The sequence below is a fragment of the Phyllostomus discolor genome, chromosome 13 (genome assembly GCF_004126475.2).
Source record: "Phyllostomus discolor isolate MPI-MPIP mPhyDis1 chromosome 13, mPhyDis1.pri.v3, whole genome shotgun sequence".
Lineage (NCBI taxonomy): Eukaryota > Metazoa > Chordata > Mammalia > Chiroptera > Phyllostomidae > Phyllostomus > Phyllostomus discolor.
The window spans coordinates 56,039,661-56,061,616 of NC_040915.2; the positions used below are offsets into that span (position 1 = coordinate 56,039,661).

Consider the following 21,956-nt stretch of genomic DNA (forward strand, 5'->3'; position numbering starts at 1 on the left):
ATTAATTAATGAGTGACCCGGTAAAATACTGCAACCAATTCAGAGGAGAATTCAAAGCACCACACATGTACAGATGATCAGAAATGTGAAATGAATTTCTAAACTTAATGCAAACTTGCCTCTTTAGGGGAAGAGGAAAGTGAAATCAATTGTCCCTCAACTTGAAAAGTGCAGTTGCATATCTACAGACAAGAATAATTTGCACTGTTCTCAGTTATCTACAACATAAAGCACTATAAAGTAAGTAGTTCAAAGACAATGAAAGGTACAAACTTCTTAAAATCAGATAACCCAGAAGGCTACACTGATTTCAGACAGCCTAGTTTTCCACTGAAGATACCCATAATCTTTTTCCAACTCCATTTCAAGTATTTTACAATTTTTTCCAATAGTCCCGGCTCATATGCTACTTGATATCAAACTATACTACAAAGCCGTAGTAATCAAACCAGCATGATGCCCTGGCCATTGTGGCTCAGTTGGTTGGAGCACTGTCCCATACACTGAAGGGTCACAGGTTCAATTCTGGGTCAGGGCACAGACCCCACTGGCAGGTTTGTTCCCCAGTCAGGGCGTGCACATACAATAAGGCAACCAATCAATGTTTCTCTCTCACACGAATGTTTCTCTTTCTCTCTCTCTCCCTCCATCCTCCCTCCCCCTTTTTCCCTCCCTTCCTCTCTCTCTAAAAGCAGTGGGGGGAAAAAACAGCATGGTGCTGGCATAAAAACAGGCATATAGATCAATGAAACAGAATAAAGCCCAGAAATAAACAAACCCACACCTGTATGGTTAATTAATATTTGAGAAAGGAGGCAAGAACATACAATGAGGTGAAGACAGTTTATTCAATGATGTTGGTAAAATTGAACAGATATAAAAAATGAAACTAGATCACCTTCTTACACCATATACAATTATAAACTCAAAATGGATTTATATATTTTAAGATTATGTGTGTGTGTGTGTGTGTGTGTGTGTGTGATTAGCATAAAACTCCTAAAAGAAAACATAGGCAGTAAAATCTCAGACATTTCTCTTAGTAATATTTTTTCTGATATACCTCCTTGGGCAAGGGAAATAAAAGAAAAAAAAAACAAATGGAACTACATCAAACAAAAAAGTCCTTGTACAACAAAGGAAAACATCAACAAAATGAAAAGACAACCCACTAAATGGGAGAACACATTCTCCAATGATATATCTGATAAGAGGTTAATATGCAAAATGTATAAGAACTCATATAACTCAACACCAAAAAACAAACAATCCAATTTAAAAATGAGCAAATGATCTGAATAGACACTTGTCCAAAGAGGATATACAGATGGCCAATAGACATATGAAGAGATGCTCAATGTCACTAATCATCAGAGAAATGCAACTTAAAACCACAATGAGCTGTCACTTCACACCTGTGGGATGGGCTATCATCAATAAAACAACAAACAACAAGTGCTGGCAGGAATGTGGGGAAAAGGGAAACTTTGGCCACTACTGGTGGGAATGCAAACTGGTACAGCCCATATGGAAAACAGTATGGAGTTTTCTCAAAAAAATAAAAATGGAACTGCCTTATGACCCAGTAATTCCACTTCTGGGTATATGTATCCAAAGAAACCTAAAACACTAATTCAGAAGAATATATGCACTCCTACATTCATGGTAGTGTTCTTTACAATAGCCAAACTGTGAAAGCAACCCAAGTTTCCATCAAGAGACAAGTGGATAAAAAAGCTATGGTACATACATACAATGGAATATTACTCATCCACAAAAAGAATGAAATCTTACCATTTGCAATGGCATGGATGGATAGAGGGTATTGTGCTAAGTGAAATAAGTCAGTCAGAAAAAGACAAATACTATATGATTTAACTCATCTAAAGAACAATATAAATGAACAAATAAAATGGGAAGACACTCAAAGATACAGAAAACAGACTGATAGTTGCCAGAGAAGAGAGGGTTTGAAGGGCTGGGTGAAAAAGGTGAAGGGATTGAGAAGCACAGATTGGCAGTTACAAAATAGTCATGGGGATGTAAAGTACATAACAGGGAATACAGCCAATAATGCTGTAATAACTATGTATGGTGCCGGCTGGTTACTAGAAATATCAGGGGGAACACTTTGTAGAGTATATGACTGTCTAACCACTATGCTGTGCACCTGAAACTAATATAAAAAATAGTCAATGTACACTGTAGTGAAAAAAATTATTAAAAAATAAAGTAAGATATTAAAAAACATAGCACAGTAAAATATCTCCAGATATTCAACTATTTCAAATCACTTTCAAGAATAAAGAATATGCCCTGACCAGTGTGGCTGAGTTGGCTGGGTGTTGTCCTGCAAACTGAAGGGTTTCAGGTTCAATTCCTGGCCAGGACACATGCCCGGGTTGCAGGTTTGGTCCCCCTGTCAGGGCACCTACGAAAGGCAACCAACTGATGTTTCTCTCTCACAACAATGTTTCTATTCCTCTCTTTCTCTCTCCCTACCCCTTTCTCTAAAATCAATAAGCATGTCCTCGTGTGAGGATTAAAAAAAAAGAATAAAGAATAAGCTTAAAAATTAATATATATTAAATATATATCTACATTTTACCCTCACATGAAATTCAAATGAAAAATAAATATCTGGAATCCATTTTATTTTTACCAAGAAAAAAAAACTTTTTTCAGGAAACTATAATTATACCTTTATTTAATAAATACGGCCTAGAACTAAAGTTCTGAATCAAGAAACGACCTATAGTATGAATATGCTTTGTCTTTAGTTAACATTTAATTTGCACTATGAAGACTGATACCCTTCATCAATAAAGAGGGAAGATATACACAGGGACTGTCTTTATTTTATAATTCCTTTTATTTCAGAGATGCATACAAAATAATAATCATTCCTTTATTGTCCTAAAAACAGTTGTTTTTAGATAGCCTCATTTCATTTAATACTTTTCTTCATTATCCAGTGTAATTCCCATGATTCAGTCATGAAACATTTATCTCAGGTACTACACTAAGTATTAACTTTAAAAAGTTTTCTAACTTTAAATACTTAAAAATTAAAGTGCTTACATTGTAATTAATTTTATCTTTTAGTTGATAATAAAATTAAAGAATAAACTTAGTATCAAATACTCATTCCTCTACTCTATCATCATTATAGAGACTCGAATTCCAGAATACTACTGTGCCAACGTAACCTTAAAATTCACTGTAAAAAGTAGGTTTTAACAACATTCCCAGGGGAATTGCTTATATTCCTGTCCTGCAATACACTAAGTCTGACATTTAGTAGCAAATGATAGTTTTATTTGACCCCTATTTGCTGATCATTCAAATCAAAGACAGTCTAGTGTAAGTTAAGAATGTAAGTCTAGCAACAGTTAAGAATGTAAACTCCACAAGGTTCATGGCTGAACAGTTTGCCAAAGGGTGTCCTTCCTTCTCTGTGGGAAAGGGCATGTGAAGCCATTTGGGGGACCAGGAGCACGGGGGGAACCTTGGCGACGACACACACATAGGCACTGGATGACCAGGCAGCGTGAACACATCAGGGAAACAGGACAGAAGAGGTATACTTGTGCTGAGTACAACAGATGGAAACAGTGCAGTTTAAGGGGAGGCTAGTGGCCAGAAAATTGTGTGCTGGCTGCTGGAGGACCAAGTGGGTGGCAATGAACAGAAAATGAGGCCATTCGTGTGAAGAGCTCCAGGGCAACGCCTCATCTAGCCTTTCGTTTTTCCCCTAAAGACTGTAAAAGGGAAAAAAAAAAGCCACAAAAGCTTCACCAACTGGTTTTCCAAACTTATTCTGCATTAATTGGACGTGTTGTTTATAATGGCATCATCCATGTGACGAAGTTAACTTAAGAGTGATGGTTTCAGAAGGAATAATGTGATGGTCTAGAGAGAATATAAGAAATTGAATAAATCATTTAAAAAAAAAAAAGAATGTAGACTCCAGAACTAGACTGTTAAATTAGAATTCAGAGCAACTAAGCTTGCTAGCTGCATGATCTTGAGTTCCTTAGTACCTCACTGTATCTCAGTTTCCTTATGTATAAAAAAAGGATAACAACAGTACCTAACCCATAAGGTAATTGTGAGGAGTAAATGAGTTAATATTCACAAAGGACGTAGAACAGTGTCTGATACATAGTAAGCACAATATGTTAACTATAATAATTTGAAACCAACAGACTCCAAACTTATGCCACCCAAGTACTCTATAATTTACATAGAACTTCAAAATATGCCTAATGAAAGATTTATTTTTTATAAAATATATTTGGAATTTATGACCAATTTCCTGAACAGTTTAAGTGGCTTTCATAAATTTTTGTGCAGATTAGGAAGCAATGAATTTAAACAAGAGCATTATTTGACAGTGGAACAAATTTCAAAAATCCTGTTTCTACATAAACTGAAATCACAGAATCCAAGACAGCACTCCATACAAAACAGCACATAGAGAACAAAAGTGATTGTGGCAGTGTTTTTAGTACCTTATCAGGAAATTGTGCAATGCACAAGAAACAACACACAGGGCCAAATGTTCAATAAAGGTGCCTGAATTCCAAATCCACATTGGTAACATGCAAGCTCCTGGGAGAAGAAGGAGACTATACCAGCTAACTCCAAAATAAAAGGTACTAACCTACCCTGAGTGCTTTTTAAATATATACTCTTCAATATCAAATTGTGCAAGCTAAATACCAGGCAACTAAGTTCCTAGTACAGAATAGGTCACAGAAAAAGTCTTACGGAGTTGACAGTTTCCTTTGTTTTACGTACAATTTGGCAAAGTAACCTCATAAACAATAAAGATTAACATGGTTGCATTAAAAATGTTGTCATTTATGGACCTGGCAAATACTAATCCACCTTGGGTCTCCATGGATTTGCCTGTGTTCACTATTTCACATAAATGGAGCTTACACTGTATGATCTTTTGTGACTACTTTCTTTCATTCAGAATACTGTTTTCAAGGTTTGTCTACATTATATATTGGTACTTCTTCCTTTTTATAGGTGAGTAATATTCCATTGTAAGAATATATCACATTTTGTTTTCCCATTCAACAGCTGATACACATAAGGGTTGTTTTCACTTTTTGGCTATTATAAATAATGTTGCTATGAACCTTCATATACAAGTGTTTGTGGAAACAAAAGCCTTTATATCTCTCAGATATATACCCAGGAGTGGACTTACAGGGCCAACCATATGGCAGCTCTATGTTTAGCATTCTGAAGAACTGCCAAACTTTTCTAAAACGGCTGCATGATTTCCCATTCCCACCAGCAGTGTATAAGGGCTCCAATTTCTCCACATTGTCACCAACACTTGTTATTGTCTCATCTTTTTTACTTTAGCCATCCTAGTAGGTGTGAAGTGGTACCTTAGGGTTTTAATTTGCATTTCCCTAATGACTAATGATGTACGTACCTTTACATGTGCTTATTGCATTTGTATATATTCCTGGCTTTGTTCTTTAAAAAAAAGATTTTACTTATTTATTTTTAGAGAGGGGAGAGGGAGGGAGAAAGAAAGGGAAAGAAACATCCATGTGTGGTTGTCTCTCACATGGCCCCCACCAGGGACCAGCCTGCAATCCAGGCACGTGCCCTGACTGGGAATCAAACCAGTGACCCCTTGGTTTGCTGCCCATGCTCACTCCACTGAGCTACACCAGCCAGGGCTAAAATACCTTGTCTTTTTATCGAGGTTATCTACTTATCACTGAGCTGTAAGAGCCCTTTATTTATTCTTGATATGACTTCTTTATCAATACATGGTGTGCAAATATTTTCTTCCATTATTCAGGATTGACTTTCACTTTCTTTTTTATTTTATTGATTGGTTTTAGAGAAAGAGATGAAGAGAGGAAAGGAGTAAGGGAAGGGGAGGGAGTGAAAGAGAGAGAGAAACATCAATTTGTTGTTCAACTTATTTATGCGTTCATTGGTTGATTCTTGTATGTGCCCTGACTCGAGGTCAAACCCATAACCTTGGCATATCAGGATGATGCTCTAATCAACTGAGCTACCCAGCCAGGACTCACTGATTTCTTAAATATAACACCAAAATCACACCAAAAAAGTAGATAAACTGGACTTCATCAATACTGAAAGCTTGTGTGTCAAAAGGCAGCATCAAGAAAGGGGAAAGAGCTCTTCTTTTTTCAAGATTGTTTTGGCTACTCTGGGTACCCTGCACTTCTGTATGGATTTTTGGATCCGCTTGTGAATTTCTGTAAAAAAGAGGTGAAATTTTCATAGGGATTGCCCTTAATCTTTGTATCATTTGGAGGAGTACTGCCACCTTAACATGTTAAGTCTTCTGTGCCATGAACTGAGATGTCAAGACTAGACTTATTTTAAGCTACACTCCTCAAACTGCCTAGCCAACTGCTAAAACAAAATAATCAAGGAAAATAACTTCACTCCTTCACACAGCTGTACTTGACGCTGCAGAGTTCAATCACAATAGAAAGAAAAGTATCCCGGCTACATAGAGATTCCAATAGTATTTTTTTAGAATGTTCTATAAATCTAATCATTATCCTCTTCTCTGCTCCCATCTCCATTTACTTCCACTTTCTACTTGTTTGGTTGATTCTTTTCCAATACATCTTTTTCCTTTCATCTATTTTATCATTACTTTCTCCTCCTCACTTTCAAAAACTACTTTTTCTTGTGTTTATAATCTAAAAATGAGCACTATGGCTTTCTATATTGATGATTTGTCAAAATATAAGTACCAATATTAACTTCATTTCCTTTTATGATGACTGACATTAGAGGACAATTAATAATCTTAACAATTTTCATCTTTATCAAAGTGATATTCTTTGTGCAATTCTGTAAGTACAAAAAATGTTGATAAATTTTTCCTACCATTTTCTGAACTAAATCCATAGTAAGTCAAAACACTAGTATGGTCATTTTTGAACTTCCACTACAGCAAACTTAGCAAGAGATAGCATGAAAATACCAAATATATATCATGGAACAGGAACCCATATATGATAATATGCCTTCCCTTATTTGACAGTCACAACTAAACTTTTTCCTCTCCCTCTCTCTCTCTCTCTCTCTCTCTCTCTCTCTCCCCCCCCCCCCCTCTCTCTCTCTATTACAATTGCAAAACCACAACACAAAGTCAGGTTCCCTATGTCACTTAGACTACCTGCTATAATCTCTTCTTTATCCACAAAATTAATACCACCTCCTCATCACAAATCACCAATTAATTATAAACTAGAATCTCAACAAATTGCATTTCAGAGTAACACAGGTTAGCTTTACATTGTTAATCATTTAAAATAATGCATGTTCTTCAGACTGAGATGTTCTCTCCTAGAGGTTATATAGCCATAACATCAAAAAAGGGTTTTTGGCCCTGGCAGGTGTAGCTCAGTGGATTGAGTGTGAGCTGCAAACCAAAGGGTTGTCGGTTTGATTCCCAGTCAGGATACATGCCTGGGTTGTGGGCCAGATTCCCAGTGAGAGCCATGCAAGAGGCAACCACATATTGATGTTTCTTTCCCTCTCTTAATCCCTCCCTTCCCTTCTCTAAAAATAAACAAAATCTTTTTTTTTTTTTGGGAAAAAGGGATTTTGGTAGTGGTCACTGTGAGGGCAATTGGAACCATACTATGACTCCTACTGCCCCTCTTTTCCTGTTCTATTCTCTAGTTATCATTACCGCCTTTTCAGTCTCCCAATACTACTTCTGGTCTCTAGGAAAAGTGTCTGATCTCTGATCTCTACTTAAAGAATAGAGGGACATTATCACTGCTTGCCCTTTCTCAACAGCAAGAAAACACTAATAATAAAATGAGCCTGATATTGCAACATTAAGTATACATTAGCAATGATATAATCTAGCCAAAAATATTTAACTTATATCCATCAAGTTTGCTTATATAGCTACTACTTTATAGAAAATAGAGGAATAAGATAAATTAAGTAAAACATGGAAGCTACCAGACAGATAGGACACCTGTTTTGTCCCTACTGTGAGTCAATGTCATGAAACAAGGGACCATACTAAATTAAAAGGAACTTAAGTGACACTAATTAAGGCATGGCCCTGAATTAGATACTCGTTGTGACACAACAACTTTAAAGTACATTCTAGAATAGATTGGAAAAAAATTTTAAAAGAAAGTTGAGGGGATCATTAAGTGAAAAAGAAGTGGGTTTCAAAACAGTATCTATTGGGTTGGCCAAAAAAAATTGGTTTGGTTTTTTCCATAAGATGGCTCAAGTAGCACTTAGTTGTCTTTAACTTCATTCAAAACAATTTTGTTAGATTGTATTGTGACAGTTGTCATATTAGTGTGATTTTTTTAAAAACTTACCAAAATTTGTGGTTTTGTGTAGCCATTTTAATACTGAAGATCGAAGAAAATAAGCAATATTTTCAGCATATTATGCTGTATTATTCCAAGAAAGGTAAAAATGCAACTTAAATGTAAAAAATATATATCTGTGCACTGTATGGAGAAGGTGCTGTGTTTGATCAAACGTGTCAAAAATGGTTTGCGAAGTTTCGTGCTGGAGAGTTCCCCCTAGATGACCAGATGAAGTTAATAGTGATCAAATCAAGACATTAATTGAGAACAAACAACATTATAACATGTAGGAGATAGCCAACACACTGAAAACATCCAAATCAGTAATTTTATTGGTGAAAATGAAAATGTGTCTTTTATTTTATGGAAAAAAACCACATAAACTTTTTGGCCAACTCAATATATATATTCACCAAACAAACCAGCAATTCCACTCTTAAAACCCCTCTATTAAGTACTTAATGAAAAAATACATATATATGTACACACAGATATAGATAGATATAGATAGATAGATAGATGAACACACAAAGACTTGTTTGTGGATGTTCATGGTAGCGCTATTCACAATCACCAAAAACTGGAAACAACCAAAATGTCCATCAACAGATGGATGATAACAAACTGCAGGACAAAAACAATAGAGTACTCAGTAATAAAAAGGAACAATTTTCTATTACTTCTACCAACTCTGGTGGTGATACCACAACTGTACATATTTTTCCAAATTCATAAAAACATACACTTAAAATTGATAAACTTTAAATTTTATAGTATGTAAATTATACCTAAATAAAGATTATTTCAAATGTAATAAAAATTAAAGGCATTTTGGGCAATTTTATCTTATTTTAGCTAAAACATCTATATGTATTTGTGGGAATGTGTGTAACTACTGTTAGAAAGATGCACAGAAAGAGATCCAGGAAAAAATGTATTAATAGCAGCATCACTGTATGGGTAAGGTTATGGAGTTTGTCTCATACTTTCTAATTTTATACAATGCACACATTCAGCTTTCATAATAATAAAAGGGGGTTTATTAAAGTAAAGATCAACTTTGATTTTACATTTTCTTATATAAATGTCTGTGAGTTCCAATCTCTGGTTTTGCAGGTTATAATTTTTTTTTATTTTTCAATTACAGTATAAATATAATTATAGTTGTGATTTTGAAAGTAAAACTTTGTTAAAGCAGTATTTCCACGCTTCTGGTCAAGATGGCAGCATAGGTAAACACGGCTTACCTCCTCATACAACCACGTCAAAATTACAACTGAATTATACAATAATCATCACTCAGAACTGTCAGAAATCAAGTTGAATGGAAGTCTGACAACAACAGAATTAAAGAAACAACATTCATCCAGATTGGTAGGAGGGGTAGAGATGTGGAATGGGCTGGCCCCATATCCACATGTGGTGGATAAAAATTTGGAAGGGGTATCTCAGGAGTGAGGAGTCCCAGCTCCACACCAGGCCCCCCAGCCTAGGGTTCCAGTGCAAGGAAGAATAGTCCCCACAACTTCTAGCTACAAAAACCAGCAGGGACTGAGTTGGTGGGAGAAGTAGTTTAAGAGAAACTACTTGGCACGGTAGTTTCTCTTAAAGAGCCCACGCACAGACTTACTCAGACTTATTCCCCTCTGAGCCCCAGCACTAGGGTAGCAGCCTGAAAAACACCAGTGGCATACAGGAAGGAACTAAAGTGTCTGACATCAAGGTGAGAGCTGGGAGGCAGTTTTCTCCCAGACAGAAAGGCAGGCAGAGGTCACTGTCCATTTTCTAAACCCTCCTCTCTCAGAACCACATAGCCAGCAGGTTGGTGCCATATGTGAGACACCATCAACCTGGCTAACACTGTTTGCCCCACCCTGGAGATCCCTTTAGGCTCTATCCCATGCAACTTACAGCTGTTAACAGTGGCTTGTCCATGTGAATGGCTGGTCTTGGATCAAGCTTCACAACTTCCAAAATACTTTCAAACAAGCAACAGCCAGCCTCAGAGACTCCCCAGCTCCCATACCTCTTGCTAAGTGGCCCCAGACATGGCACTAGCAGCAGACAGCCTAGATTCATAGCTTGACTATGCCTGGGAATCTCTAAGCCCAGCACAAGTAGCAGCCATCTCAGATTGCTTTATAGCTTAGGCAGGGTGGCACTGGGCAAAACACAAGTGGGCACTGACCTTGGACTGCACCACCCAGGAAAACCCAGGTAATGCACACCCAGTGGACAGCTACAAACTATGTCAGAGCACCACCACCCTACTCCTGCATGGATCCTCCAGGGAGGTCAGAGATTGGTCTACAGTGGACACAGCCAGTCCTCACAGCTGACTGGCCTGGGTAAATCATTACCATTGACCTGCCAACAACAACCAAAACTCAACTACAAGAGAAGTGTGTGCTCAGCCCACACAAAGGGCACACCTCGAGTACCCAGCTTGGGTGATAGGAGAGGCTATGCCACTGGACTCTATAGAACACCTACTACATTAGGTCATGCTACCATGACAGGAAGTCATAGTAGCTCTACCTAACACATACAAACAAACAGGGAGGCTGTCAAAATGAGGAGACAAAGAAACATGGCCCAAATGAAAGAACAGATCAGCCCTGGCTGGTGTGGCTCAGTGGATTGAGTGCCTGCCTGCAAACCAAAGGGTCAACAATTTGATTACTAGTCAGGGCACATGCCTGGGTTGTGGGCCAGGTCCCCGGTATAGGGAGTGCTCAAGAAACAACCACACATTGATGTTTCTCTCCCTTTCTTTCTCCCTCCCTTCTCCTTCTCTAAACATAAATAATAAATATATATATATAAAGTCTAAAAATATATATGAAAAGTACTTTAAAAAAAAAAGAGCCCTGGCTGGTGTAGCTCAGTGGATTGAGCACGGGCTGTGAACCAAAGTGTCGCAGGTTCAATTCCCAGTCAGGGCACATGCCTGGGTTGCAGGCCATGACCCCCAGCAACCGCACATTGATGTTTCTCTTTCTCTCTCTCTCTCTCTCCCCCCCCCTCCATCCCTCCCCTCTCTAAAAATTAAATTTAAAAAATTTTTAAAAAGAAAGAACAGATCAAAACTCCAGAAAAAGAACTAAACAAAGGGAACATAAGATGCAGAGTTCAAAACACTGGTGCAGAGTTCAAAACACTGGTTATAAGGATGTCAAGGAACTTAGTGAGGACCTCAACAGCATAAAAAAAGATCCAGTCAGAAACCAAGGGTACACTAATTGAAATAAAGAACAATTTACAGGGAAACAGCAGTAGAGTGAATAAAGCCAAGGATCAAATCAATGATTTGGAACATAAGGAAAAAAGAAACAACCAATCAGAATAAGAAAAAAGAATCGAAAGAATGAGACAGTTTTCTCCTCACAAACAGAAGAGAAACAGCAAGAAACTGGAAACCTATTTGAAGAAAAAAATGAAAGAAAACTTCCATAATTTGGTGAAGAAACTAGACATGCAAGTCCAGGAAGCACATAGAATCCCAAACAAAATGGATGCAAAGAAGCCCTCTCCAAGACACATCATAATTAAAATGCCAAAGGTGCCTGGCTGGAATGGCTCAGTGGATTGGGCATCAGCCTGAGAACCAAAAGATTGCTGGACTGACTCTCGGTCAGGGCACATGCCTGGGTTGTAGGCCAAGTCTCCAGTTGGGGGCGTGTGAGAAGCTACTGATTAATGTTTCACACATTGATTATTTTCCCCCCTCTCTTTCACCTGCCATTCCCCTCTCTCTAAAAATAAATAAAACCTTTCTTAAAATGCCAGGGTTAAACAAAAAGCCCCTTAAAAGCAGCAAGAGAAAAGAAGTTAGTTACTTACAAGGGAGTTCCCAAAGACTGTCAGCAGATTTCATACAAGAAATGTTGCAGGCTAGAAGGGATTGGCAAGAAATATTCAAAGTCATGAAAAGTAGGGACCTAACAACCAAGATTGCTCTACACAGCAAAGATATCATTTAGAATCAAAGAGCAGATAATGAACTGCCCAGACAAGAAAAAACTATAGTTCATCACCACCAAACCATTATTATATGAAATGTTAAAAGGACTTATTTAAGAAAAAGAAGATCAAAACTATGAACAATAAAATAGCAATAAATACATACCAACAATTGAATCTAAAAAACAAACTAAACAAACAAGAACAGAGGCAGAATCATGGATACAGAACGCATTTTGATGTTTGCCAGATGGTAGGGGGGCTATCAGAGAATAGGTGAGGAGGTTAGGGGATTAAGAAGTACAGATAGGTAGTTACAGAATAGCCATGAGGATGTAAAATACAGTATAGGAAATGGAGTAGCCAAAAAATGTATACACAGGAGCCATGGACATGAATGACGATGCATGGATTGCCTGAGGGAGTGGGGATGCTGGGTGGAGAGGAGCATGGGGAAAAAATTGGGACAACTGTAATAGCATAATTAATAAAACATAATTTTTTAAAAAATAGTATTTCCAGCCCTGCCTGGTGTGCTCAGTGGATTGAGGCCAACCTGTGAACCTAGAGGTTGCCGGTTTGATTCCCAGCCAGGGCACATGCCTGGGTGGTGCATCAGGTCCTCAGTTTGGGGACAAGTGAGAGGCAACAAGTCAATGTATCTCTCACACACTGATGCTTCGCTCCCTCTCTTTCTCCCTCCCATGCCCTCTCTCTAAAAGTAAATAAATATTTTTAAAAAATAGTGTTTCCAGTGTAAAAAATTATTTTCTTTGGTTCATAGTGAATATACATTCAATGAAAAGGATACATTCCAAGCATTATATTTGGGTTATATCTTCTCTCTGATTTCTTCCCATACACAACAGCAATCTACTCTACCTACTGAAGAGATACCAAAAGCACTATTAAATTTAAGTTCAAACATCAACCTTTGTCTGTAATAGTTTTTTTAAATAGCTATCATCCAAAAGAAACAAGAATTAATTTAATTTTATTTAAAGCACTTTTGTTTTTAGAAAAATAAGTAGTGAATGAACAGCATATTAAATAAAAACTATGGGATAAAACAGCTTTGAGCTATATTTATTACTTTTAATAATAATTACAAATACACATCAAACACACTACGTGCAACCTAGGTTGAGGAAGCTTTCACATGCAACAGTGTGGTGTCAGAGACTCTGTCTTTCACTATTCCTCAAGCACTCACAGAGTTTTCTCGGGTCACAGGAAAGTGATAGGTACAGGAAGAGGTTTGAGGTTTTTGTCTGTGGTTTTGTTTCTGGGGGTTTTTTTAATGTGTATGTGGGTCTGTGGTTTGGGGTTTGTTTGGGGGGGTTGGTTATTTTTGTTTTGGTTTGGTGTTTTGTTTGCTTTTGTTTTTTTGGCATGCTTTTAAATGGAGTTAATTAACACAAGAAAATAAACAACAAATACCAAATCCCTACCACATGCAAGGCATTGTTCTAAATACCTACTTACATTCTTTAGTTAACATTTCTTTGGGATAGCTATTACTGTCCCATTACATATATGAGAACACTGAGACATAGCAGTTAAAATGTGTCAAAACTCATACAACTAGTAAGTAACAGAGCCAAAACTTAGAAATATGAATCTAGATTTGTATCCATGCTTAAGCTTTCAAAGACAATTCTTCCTCATTATTTTGGTGTGGGGGTGAGGATTTGAAATGGAAAATTGGATCACTCTACCACTAAATGATGAAGTTAAAAGATATATCCCAAACTCAACTGTATTTCCTCTATGTTATAGCAATGAACTAATGATGAAAAATGAATACAAAATAAATTTTTAAAAAAACCACTTCCATGTACAACAGCATCCAACAATTACTTAGGAATAAAATACTTAGAAATAAATTTTTGAAAGAAGTGCAGGATTTGGACCTGAAAACTACAAAACATCATTGAGAGGACAGAATAAACACACTCCCTATAAAAATCCCAGCTATTTTTTGGCAGGAATTGATATACTGATCCTAAAACCCAGGGACCTAGAAAAGCCAAAACAGTCTTGAAAAAGAACAACAAAGCTACAGAACTTACAGTTAATTTTGAAACCTATTAAAAAGCTACTGTAATCTAATATTGTAGTGCTGGCATGAGCATACACAATAGAATAGAATAGAGAGTTCAGAAATAAACCTAACATGTGGTCAGTTGATTTTCAATAAGGGTACAAAGGCCATTCAGTGAGATAACAATTTTTTCAATATACAGTGCTGGGACAACTGGATCAACATATGCAAAAGAATGACTCTGAACCACTACTTTACACCATACACAAAAATTAACTTAAAATGGATCGGCAACAGAAGCATAAGGGCTAAGGATTTAAAACTCTTAGAAGAGCCCTGGCTGGTGTGGTTCAGTGGATTGAGCATTGGTCTGCAAACCAAAGTGTGGGTTGCAGGCCAGGTCCCCATTAAGGGGCCTGTGAGAGGCAACCACGCATTAATGTTTTGGTGTTTCTCTCCCTGCCTGTTCCCCTTTCTAAAAACAAAATAAATAAAATCTTTTAAAAAATTCTTAGAAGAAAGCATAGGGGTAAACCTTCATGACTTTGGGGTTAACAATGGATTCTAAGATATGACAACACATGCATAAAGACCAAAAGAAAAAACAGATAAATGACTTCATCACAAAAATGTTTTACAACAAAGAACATTATCAAAAAAGTAAAATGACAACCTACAAAGTGGAAGAAAATATTTGCAAATCATATATCTATTAGGAGTTAGTATCCAGAACATTTAAAGAATTCCTACAACTTAATAAAAAGACAAATAACTCAATTTTAAAAATGGATCCCCCTGACAAAAAATGAGCAGAGATTTGAATAGACATTTCCCTGAGAAGAATACATAAATGGCCAATAAGCACAAAAAATTATGCCTGACATTATTAGTCAACAGGGAAATGCAAATCAAAACTGCAATGAGATGCCATTTTACACCTACTAGAGTGTCTGAAGTTAAAAAGACAGACAATAGCAAGTATTGGCAAGGATGTAAAGAAACTGGAACCCTCACACATTGCTAGTGGGAATGTAAAATGATGCAGCCCAGTGCCTTAGAAAATAGTTTGTCAGCTCCTGAAAAGGTTAAAATAAGAGTTACCATGTGACCCAGCAACTGGGATAGGCCCAAGAAAAATTAAAACATGTCCACACTAAAAGCTGTACATAAATGTTCATAGCAACATTACTGATAATAGAGATGGCCCTCCATATCCACAGGTGTCACATCAATGGATTGCAAATAGTTACATAAGACCTGGCCAGGTAGGTCAGTTGGTTAGAACACTATCCCAGTACGCCAAAGTTGTGGGTTTGATCTCTGGTCAACCCACAGGAAGCAAACAAATGAATGAGTAAATAAATAAAACAACAAATCAACATTTCTCTCTTTCCCTCCCTCTCTCTTCTCTCTTTCCCTTTTTCTCTCTCTTAAATCAATATATATAAATAACTACTATCTTAAAAAGAAAACAATCAAAGAAAAGTTATGTTTTTGCTAACATGTACCATGTAGTTAAGCCTAGGATGGTTGCCTCTGAACATAGAGACTTTTTTCCTTGTTCTTTTTTTTTATCTCCTAAATAGTACAGTATAACAATTATTAATATAGCATTTACATTGTGTTAGGTATTATAAGTGATCTAGAGATGATTTACTATATACAGGAGGATGTACATAGGTAATATGAAAATATTATACCATTTTATATAAGGGAATTGAGCATCCTAGGATCTTAGTACCTGTGGGAGCCTCTGGAATCAATCTCCCACAGATACCGAGAGACAAATATGACCAAAAAGTATGCCCTGACTGGTGTGGCTCAGTGGGTTGGGCATCATCCTCAGAGCCAAAAAGTCACCTGTTCGATTCCTGACTAGGGCACATGCCTGGGTTGCAGGTGGGGTCCCTGTTTGGGGGCGTGCAAGAGGCAGATGTGAACTGACATTTCTCTTGCACATCAATGGTTCTCTCCCTCTCTTTCTCCCTCCCTTCCCCTCTCTCTAAAAACAAACAAATAATATATTTTTAAAGTAGAAAAATTCACATCTATCAACAGATGAATGGATAAACAAAATGTGGTATATCCCTCCAATGAAAGATTATTTAGCAATAAAAAGGACTAGCCTACTCATACATGCTACAACATGGATGAGCCTCCAAAAAAAAATGTGCTAAACGAAAGAAACTAGTCATAGAAGAAAATATTTTAAATTATGGTTAATGTCCAGAATAGTTAAATTCATAGAGACTGAAAGTAGGTTAGTTATTGCCAGGGGCTGAAAGAAAGGCCAATAAGGAATGCTAACAGGTACAGGCTTCCTTTGTGGGGTGATGAAAATGCTCTAAAAGCAGATAATGGTGATGTTGGACATATAGTAAGTATACTATAAACTGGGAATTGTACACTAAAGACTTTAATTTTATGGTAGGTGAATTATCTCAACAAAGTTGTTTTTTTATAAAAAGTCAGTCATGGACACATGATGTACAGCATGATGACTGTAGTTAATAATACTATATAGTATATGAAGGAGTTGTTAAGAGAGTATATCATAAAAGTTCTCATGACAGGGAAAAAAAATTTGTGACTGTCTGTGGTAACAGATGTTTTACTAGACTAACTGTAGTGATATTTTTATAATATATACAAATATCAAATTATTCTGATGAAAACCTGAAACTAATAAGTTATATGTCAATTATACCTCAATTTTAAAAATTTAAAATAGCCCTGGCTGGAGTGGCTCAGTTGGTTGGAGCATCTTCCCATAAACCAAAAGGCTGAGGGTTCAATTCCCAGTCAGGGCACATGCTTAGGTTTGATCTCTAGTCAGACCACATAGGAGAAGCATCCAATCAATGTTTCTCTCTCATTGTGTTTCTCTCCCTCTCTTTCTCCCTCCCTTCCCCTTTCTAAAATCAGTAAGCATGTCCTCAGGTGAGGAATAATAATAATAACAACATCCACACAAACTATTGTACAAAAATGTTATACTAAGACAATAAAGCATCAAAACATCTAATTTTTCAATACTTATTTAGATGCAATCTCAACTCCTAAAGTCTTGTCTTCCTACATATTCATATTTTGTCAGTGAACAAAAAAAGCTAATGAAATGAAATCAACTACTGAAATTCAAAAAACATAAAAAACCTGATACATCAAATAATTTTCAATCAAATAATTATATTTAAGCATTGACTCTGAACTAAATATAAATCTCAGTTTCAAAATAGTATATACAAAGGACAAATACTCAGAGGTTTAAGCTAATCTCCAACTTTTCCAAATAAATAATAATTCAGATTTGCTTTGATGAAAATGTAAACATTCACCTGCCTGAAATTAACAAAACCCTACATCCCTAGTGTTCCCATATGATGGAGAGAAAGAAACATGAAATTTGGGGAGGGGGACAGAGGGTGGAGCATGCAAATTTTTTATTCAGAATTTTGTTCCATAATAAGTTTTCACCTAGCTAGGGTATACATAGTTTATGGTTTATACTAAACAATGTATCCTCTGCTTTGCCTACAACACACTCAAAACAAGGCATTGCAAAGAGTCACAAAAGTTATGTTGGAACCTGATAAAAATCACATTACACAGTAATCTGACGCTCATTAATCTCAAAAAGCTCCTGAAAATATCGCAGGAACTATTTTGGAAACTCCCTTAGTCTCCCCACAAACAGTTACCAACCATCCACCCAGTGCCTAGCACTGCACCTGGTACCAGAATGCCATGGTGAGCTATAAACAGAACAGGCCCCAGCTCACAGGAAGATAGTGCTTATCAAGCGGGCCTGATCGTAATAACTTGGGAGCTTGTTAAAAATTCAAAGTCTGCTCGCATGCCTTGAAGAGTCCGTGGGCCTGGGGTGAGTGGTGACGCCTGTATTTTCATCAAGGGCTCCTACGCCCCCGCTGTTTTGAGAACACCATGCTCAGGGCCGTCCCACCCCATCCAGCAAGATGCCACACCTCCAAAGTCCACTTCACTCAGCATCCTTCACCCTGACCAATACTCCGAACACACCACGAAGCTGGGGTGGATGTTTACAAACATTCCCAAATCATTGTGTACTAAGCCACCGACAGATTTGCTTCCTTCCTGGGACGGACAGCTCACTCCCTGAGATTCCACCTGGGGATGTCTGCACCTGAGCCTCCCGCGACTGCGCCGACACCTGTCTCCCAGCGGCTGCTGCCTACCTCTCCCGTGGGCCGCGGGTTTGGGGCCCGCCGCCCCGCAAGCATGGAGGTAAGCGCGCGCAATAGGCGCCGACTGTATACCGCTAACCGCCCCCACCTCCCTGCAACCCCGGCGCGCGCACATAAAATCCCGCAAAAACTGGGGCAGGCGACAGACCAGGTCCCGCCGGCCAGCGATGCAAGGCGGGGTTCGAACCCGTACGGCGGGGCGGGTTCCGCCTCGCGGGCGCTCGTCAGCCGCGGAGGCCCGGCCCGGCTCGCACCGACGGAGTTTCACAAAGAAAGTCTCCCGGCCCGCGCCCCTCACGCACTCACCGGCGCAGGCGGCGACTCGGGCTCCCGCCGCCTACGACTCCGCGCCGGGGTCGGCCCCGGGGTTGGCTCGAGCGCCGGCGGCGGCAACTGCTCCATCCCCGCGGGCCCCGGGCCGTGTCCGCTTCGAGCTAACGGTCCCGCCAGCTAGGCGCGCGCGCCGGCTCCGCGCGCCATGTTCCCGCCGTGCCGCGCGCCGCCGCGGCAACCCACACCACCTCCCCCGCGACCAAGCACGCGCGCGCTCGCCGCGCCCGCTCCCCGCGCGCCCCCGCGGCACACACCCCCACCCACCGCGCAAGCGCGCACTCGCCGCGCCCCCTCCCCGCGTGCCCCGCCTCGCGCCCTCCTAGCCGGCCGCTGTTCCCGGCTTGGCACCCACCCCCTCTGCTCCCGTTCAGCCCTGCTGGAGCGCTAGCCGTTCTGCGTTCGGCGCTGCCCCCTGCCGCACTGCGGACGACCCCAGGCCGGGTTCCTCGGCCTTTTCCAGGTACTATTCCTTCTGCTTCACCCAGTACGCAGGGAGCGAAGGGCTGGGCCATGAGGGAATTACCCCCAAGAAGTGCCGGGCGAAGACGTGTCTAAGCTGATGAGAGGTCGTGGAGGTGTGCGAGCACGTGCGCTAGAGTAATTGGCCAAGTGAATGCCGGTGTCTCTGGGAGAGTCAGACTCTATTAAGACCCTTAGAATCCCTCATCTCTACTAACTTTTGCGTGATTAACGTCAGGTGTCCGGGGGTCTGTTTCTCCTCAATAGAAAGGTCTGACAACTAAGGTGTGTTGGGAGGACACAAGGAAATAATCCAGATAAAATGTCAACAATGCGCCTAAGACATACCAAGTGGTAATCGAGTGTCAAGACCTCTTAAAAAACAGTTTTGCTTAATTAAGTCTCGCCTCCATTTTTCAAGCTGGGAAAATTTGAGTAGATCACTTGACTGAGCCAGAGAACCTCGATTTCTAAGTTTGCAAAGGCAGAGTGGCAGAAATAACTCACAGAGATGAGCTTTCAGGAGACGACGCATGTGTGTCCGGGAGCACAATGTCTGGCACACACCAAGTTCTTCAAGCTTCACTGATAGGACTCTGGCCCTATCCTTCCAAGACTCCTAAAAGTTTAATGAAAGGGGCTCTGCTCCCAAACCTTGTGGTGTAATTAGCTGGGAGGGGTTCACTCAACCTTGAAGCTGGAAGGACTGTTGCTTCCCACATCTTTGCTTTCCATTCTCTGCCCCAAACCTCTCTGAAAACCCTCAAGTTGGCAGAAAAACAGGAGTAGGGAATGTTTTCCCTAGTAAAACATTACTTTCTTAGGGGCGAAAAAGGAGTCACCAAGCTTCTCTTGGAGTTTGTAAATGGTTTAATTTATTAGTCTGATCTTTTCCAGGTACAAGTGACAAATAAAAACAAAAACAAACCAACAACAACAACAACAAAAAAAAACTCAGCCTGAAGTAAAATAAAACAGGGAACATACTGAAAAGTCCTGGGTGGTACCTCATTGCAGGACTAGCTCGAGCTAGGCACTTAAACAATAACCTCAGTCTCTCTCCAATCTCAGCTCTGCTTCCCTCTGTGATGACTTCATTCTCTTCCCAGTGTCCTACCTCATATCTGACCAGGAAAGCAGGAGCTGATTCCCAATAGTTCCCTCCAAAATCTCAGGGTTAACTTTCATTGCACCCATTTGGGTCACATGCCCTTGCCAATCACAGGATTGGCCAGACCCGGCTATATGGAGCGCCTCTAGGAAATGGGTGCAGTCAAGTTCTCCTGAAGGACATGGAGTGGGGGCAAGTGGGATGAGGGATGTCTTCCCCAGAAAAATGGGGATGCAGTTAGAATAAGAAGTATAAGGTGGAGGACTGGCACAATTAAGACTGTCCACTGCATCATCACCTAGGCACACAGCAGGTCCACCATAGAGCAACAATGCTTGTTCTTCAGAAGAAAGTGGCAATTATCTCAGTTGTTTGGAAATGCCCCCATCACACACCCCAGATCTGGCATTGCTCAAATCTGCTTTGTCAAAGGCATCTCAACTGTCTACCCATTTTGTCTGCCCTCCAAAAAGCTGAACAGATGATACTTCCTTGCTCAAGAACTTTCAATGGCTACCCCCCGCCCACCCTCCCACCTTTAATGATGGAAGCCAACACTGATGGATCCCTTACCACGTGCATGCCAGGCACTTTAAATAGACCACTGAATCCTCATAAACACCATATGAGATTGGTATTCTTACTGCACCCGTTTCAAAGTCACTTGCCCGAAGCCAAAGTCAGAAAATGCAGAGTTCAGATTAGCACAATATTGTTCTTACCACTGATGTTGTCACCCATTTGCTCCACTTTCATTTGAGCAAGTTGCAAAGTCCTGTAATCATCTTCAGCTGGATGGCCAGTGGGACGATCTCTACCAGGGAAAGCTCCTAGGCCACAGGTGGGAAACACAAGGCCCTTGGGCCAAATCCAGCCCTCCATCTGGTTTTATTCAGCCCGGCACCTTGTTTCTACCTGGCAGCAGCACCGAGCTCTCCCTTAACTGCTAAGAAGTAGTTACATTTGTAGTCCTAAAGGTACATTGGGCCCTTTGAAGGCAACTAACTGCAAGGCTGATGTGGCCCCCAATGAAAATGAGTTTGACACCCCTGCCCTAGGCACCCCTTCAGCTTCCTAGTGAGGGGTGGACTCTTAACTTTATCATCTCCCCCTCCCCCATTTCATGGAATGGAGGACCCCCCCCCCAAGAAATAAGAGGTTATAAAGCAGATGTTATGTGGCCCTAGGTCAGCAGCTGATACCTCCCCACAGGTGAGCGTATTGGCTTCTTATGGCTGCTGTAACAAATTATCACAAATTGGGTGGCTTCAAACAGCACGGGTTTATTCCCTTATAGTTTCACATGGCTAGTTAAGGTGTAGGGACTGGTTCCTTCCAGAGGCTCTTAGGGGACAATGCATTTCCTTGCCTTTTTTCAGCTTCTAGTGGAAGCCTGTATTCCTTGGCTTGTGGCCTCTTTCTCCGTTTTCAAAACGCTTCACTCCATC

At 39.7% G+C, this 21,956-nt stretch overlaps 1 protein-coding gene across 2 annotated transcripts in view; it reads right to left on the reverse strand.

Annotated features, from left to right (window-relative positions):
* Nucleotides 1-19,116, reverse strand: part of TTC28 (tetratricopeptide repeat domain 28) — a 558,547-nt gene extending 539,431 nt beyond the window's left edge. For both annotated transcript variants that reach the window (XM_036014252.1, XM_036014251.1), the window contains exon 1: nucleotides 18,912-19,116. In XM_036014252.1, the coding sequence (XP_035870145.1) occupies nucleotides 18,912-19,007 (96 nt within the window). In that variant the 5' untranslated portion in view covers nucleotides 19,008-19,116. The remainder of the gene's footprint in view (nucleotides 1-18,911) is intronic.
* Nucleotides 19,117-21,956: the final 2,840 nt, after the last annotated feature.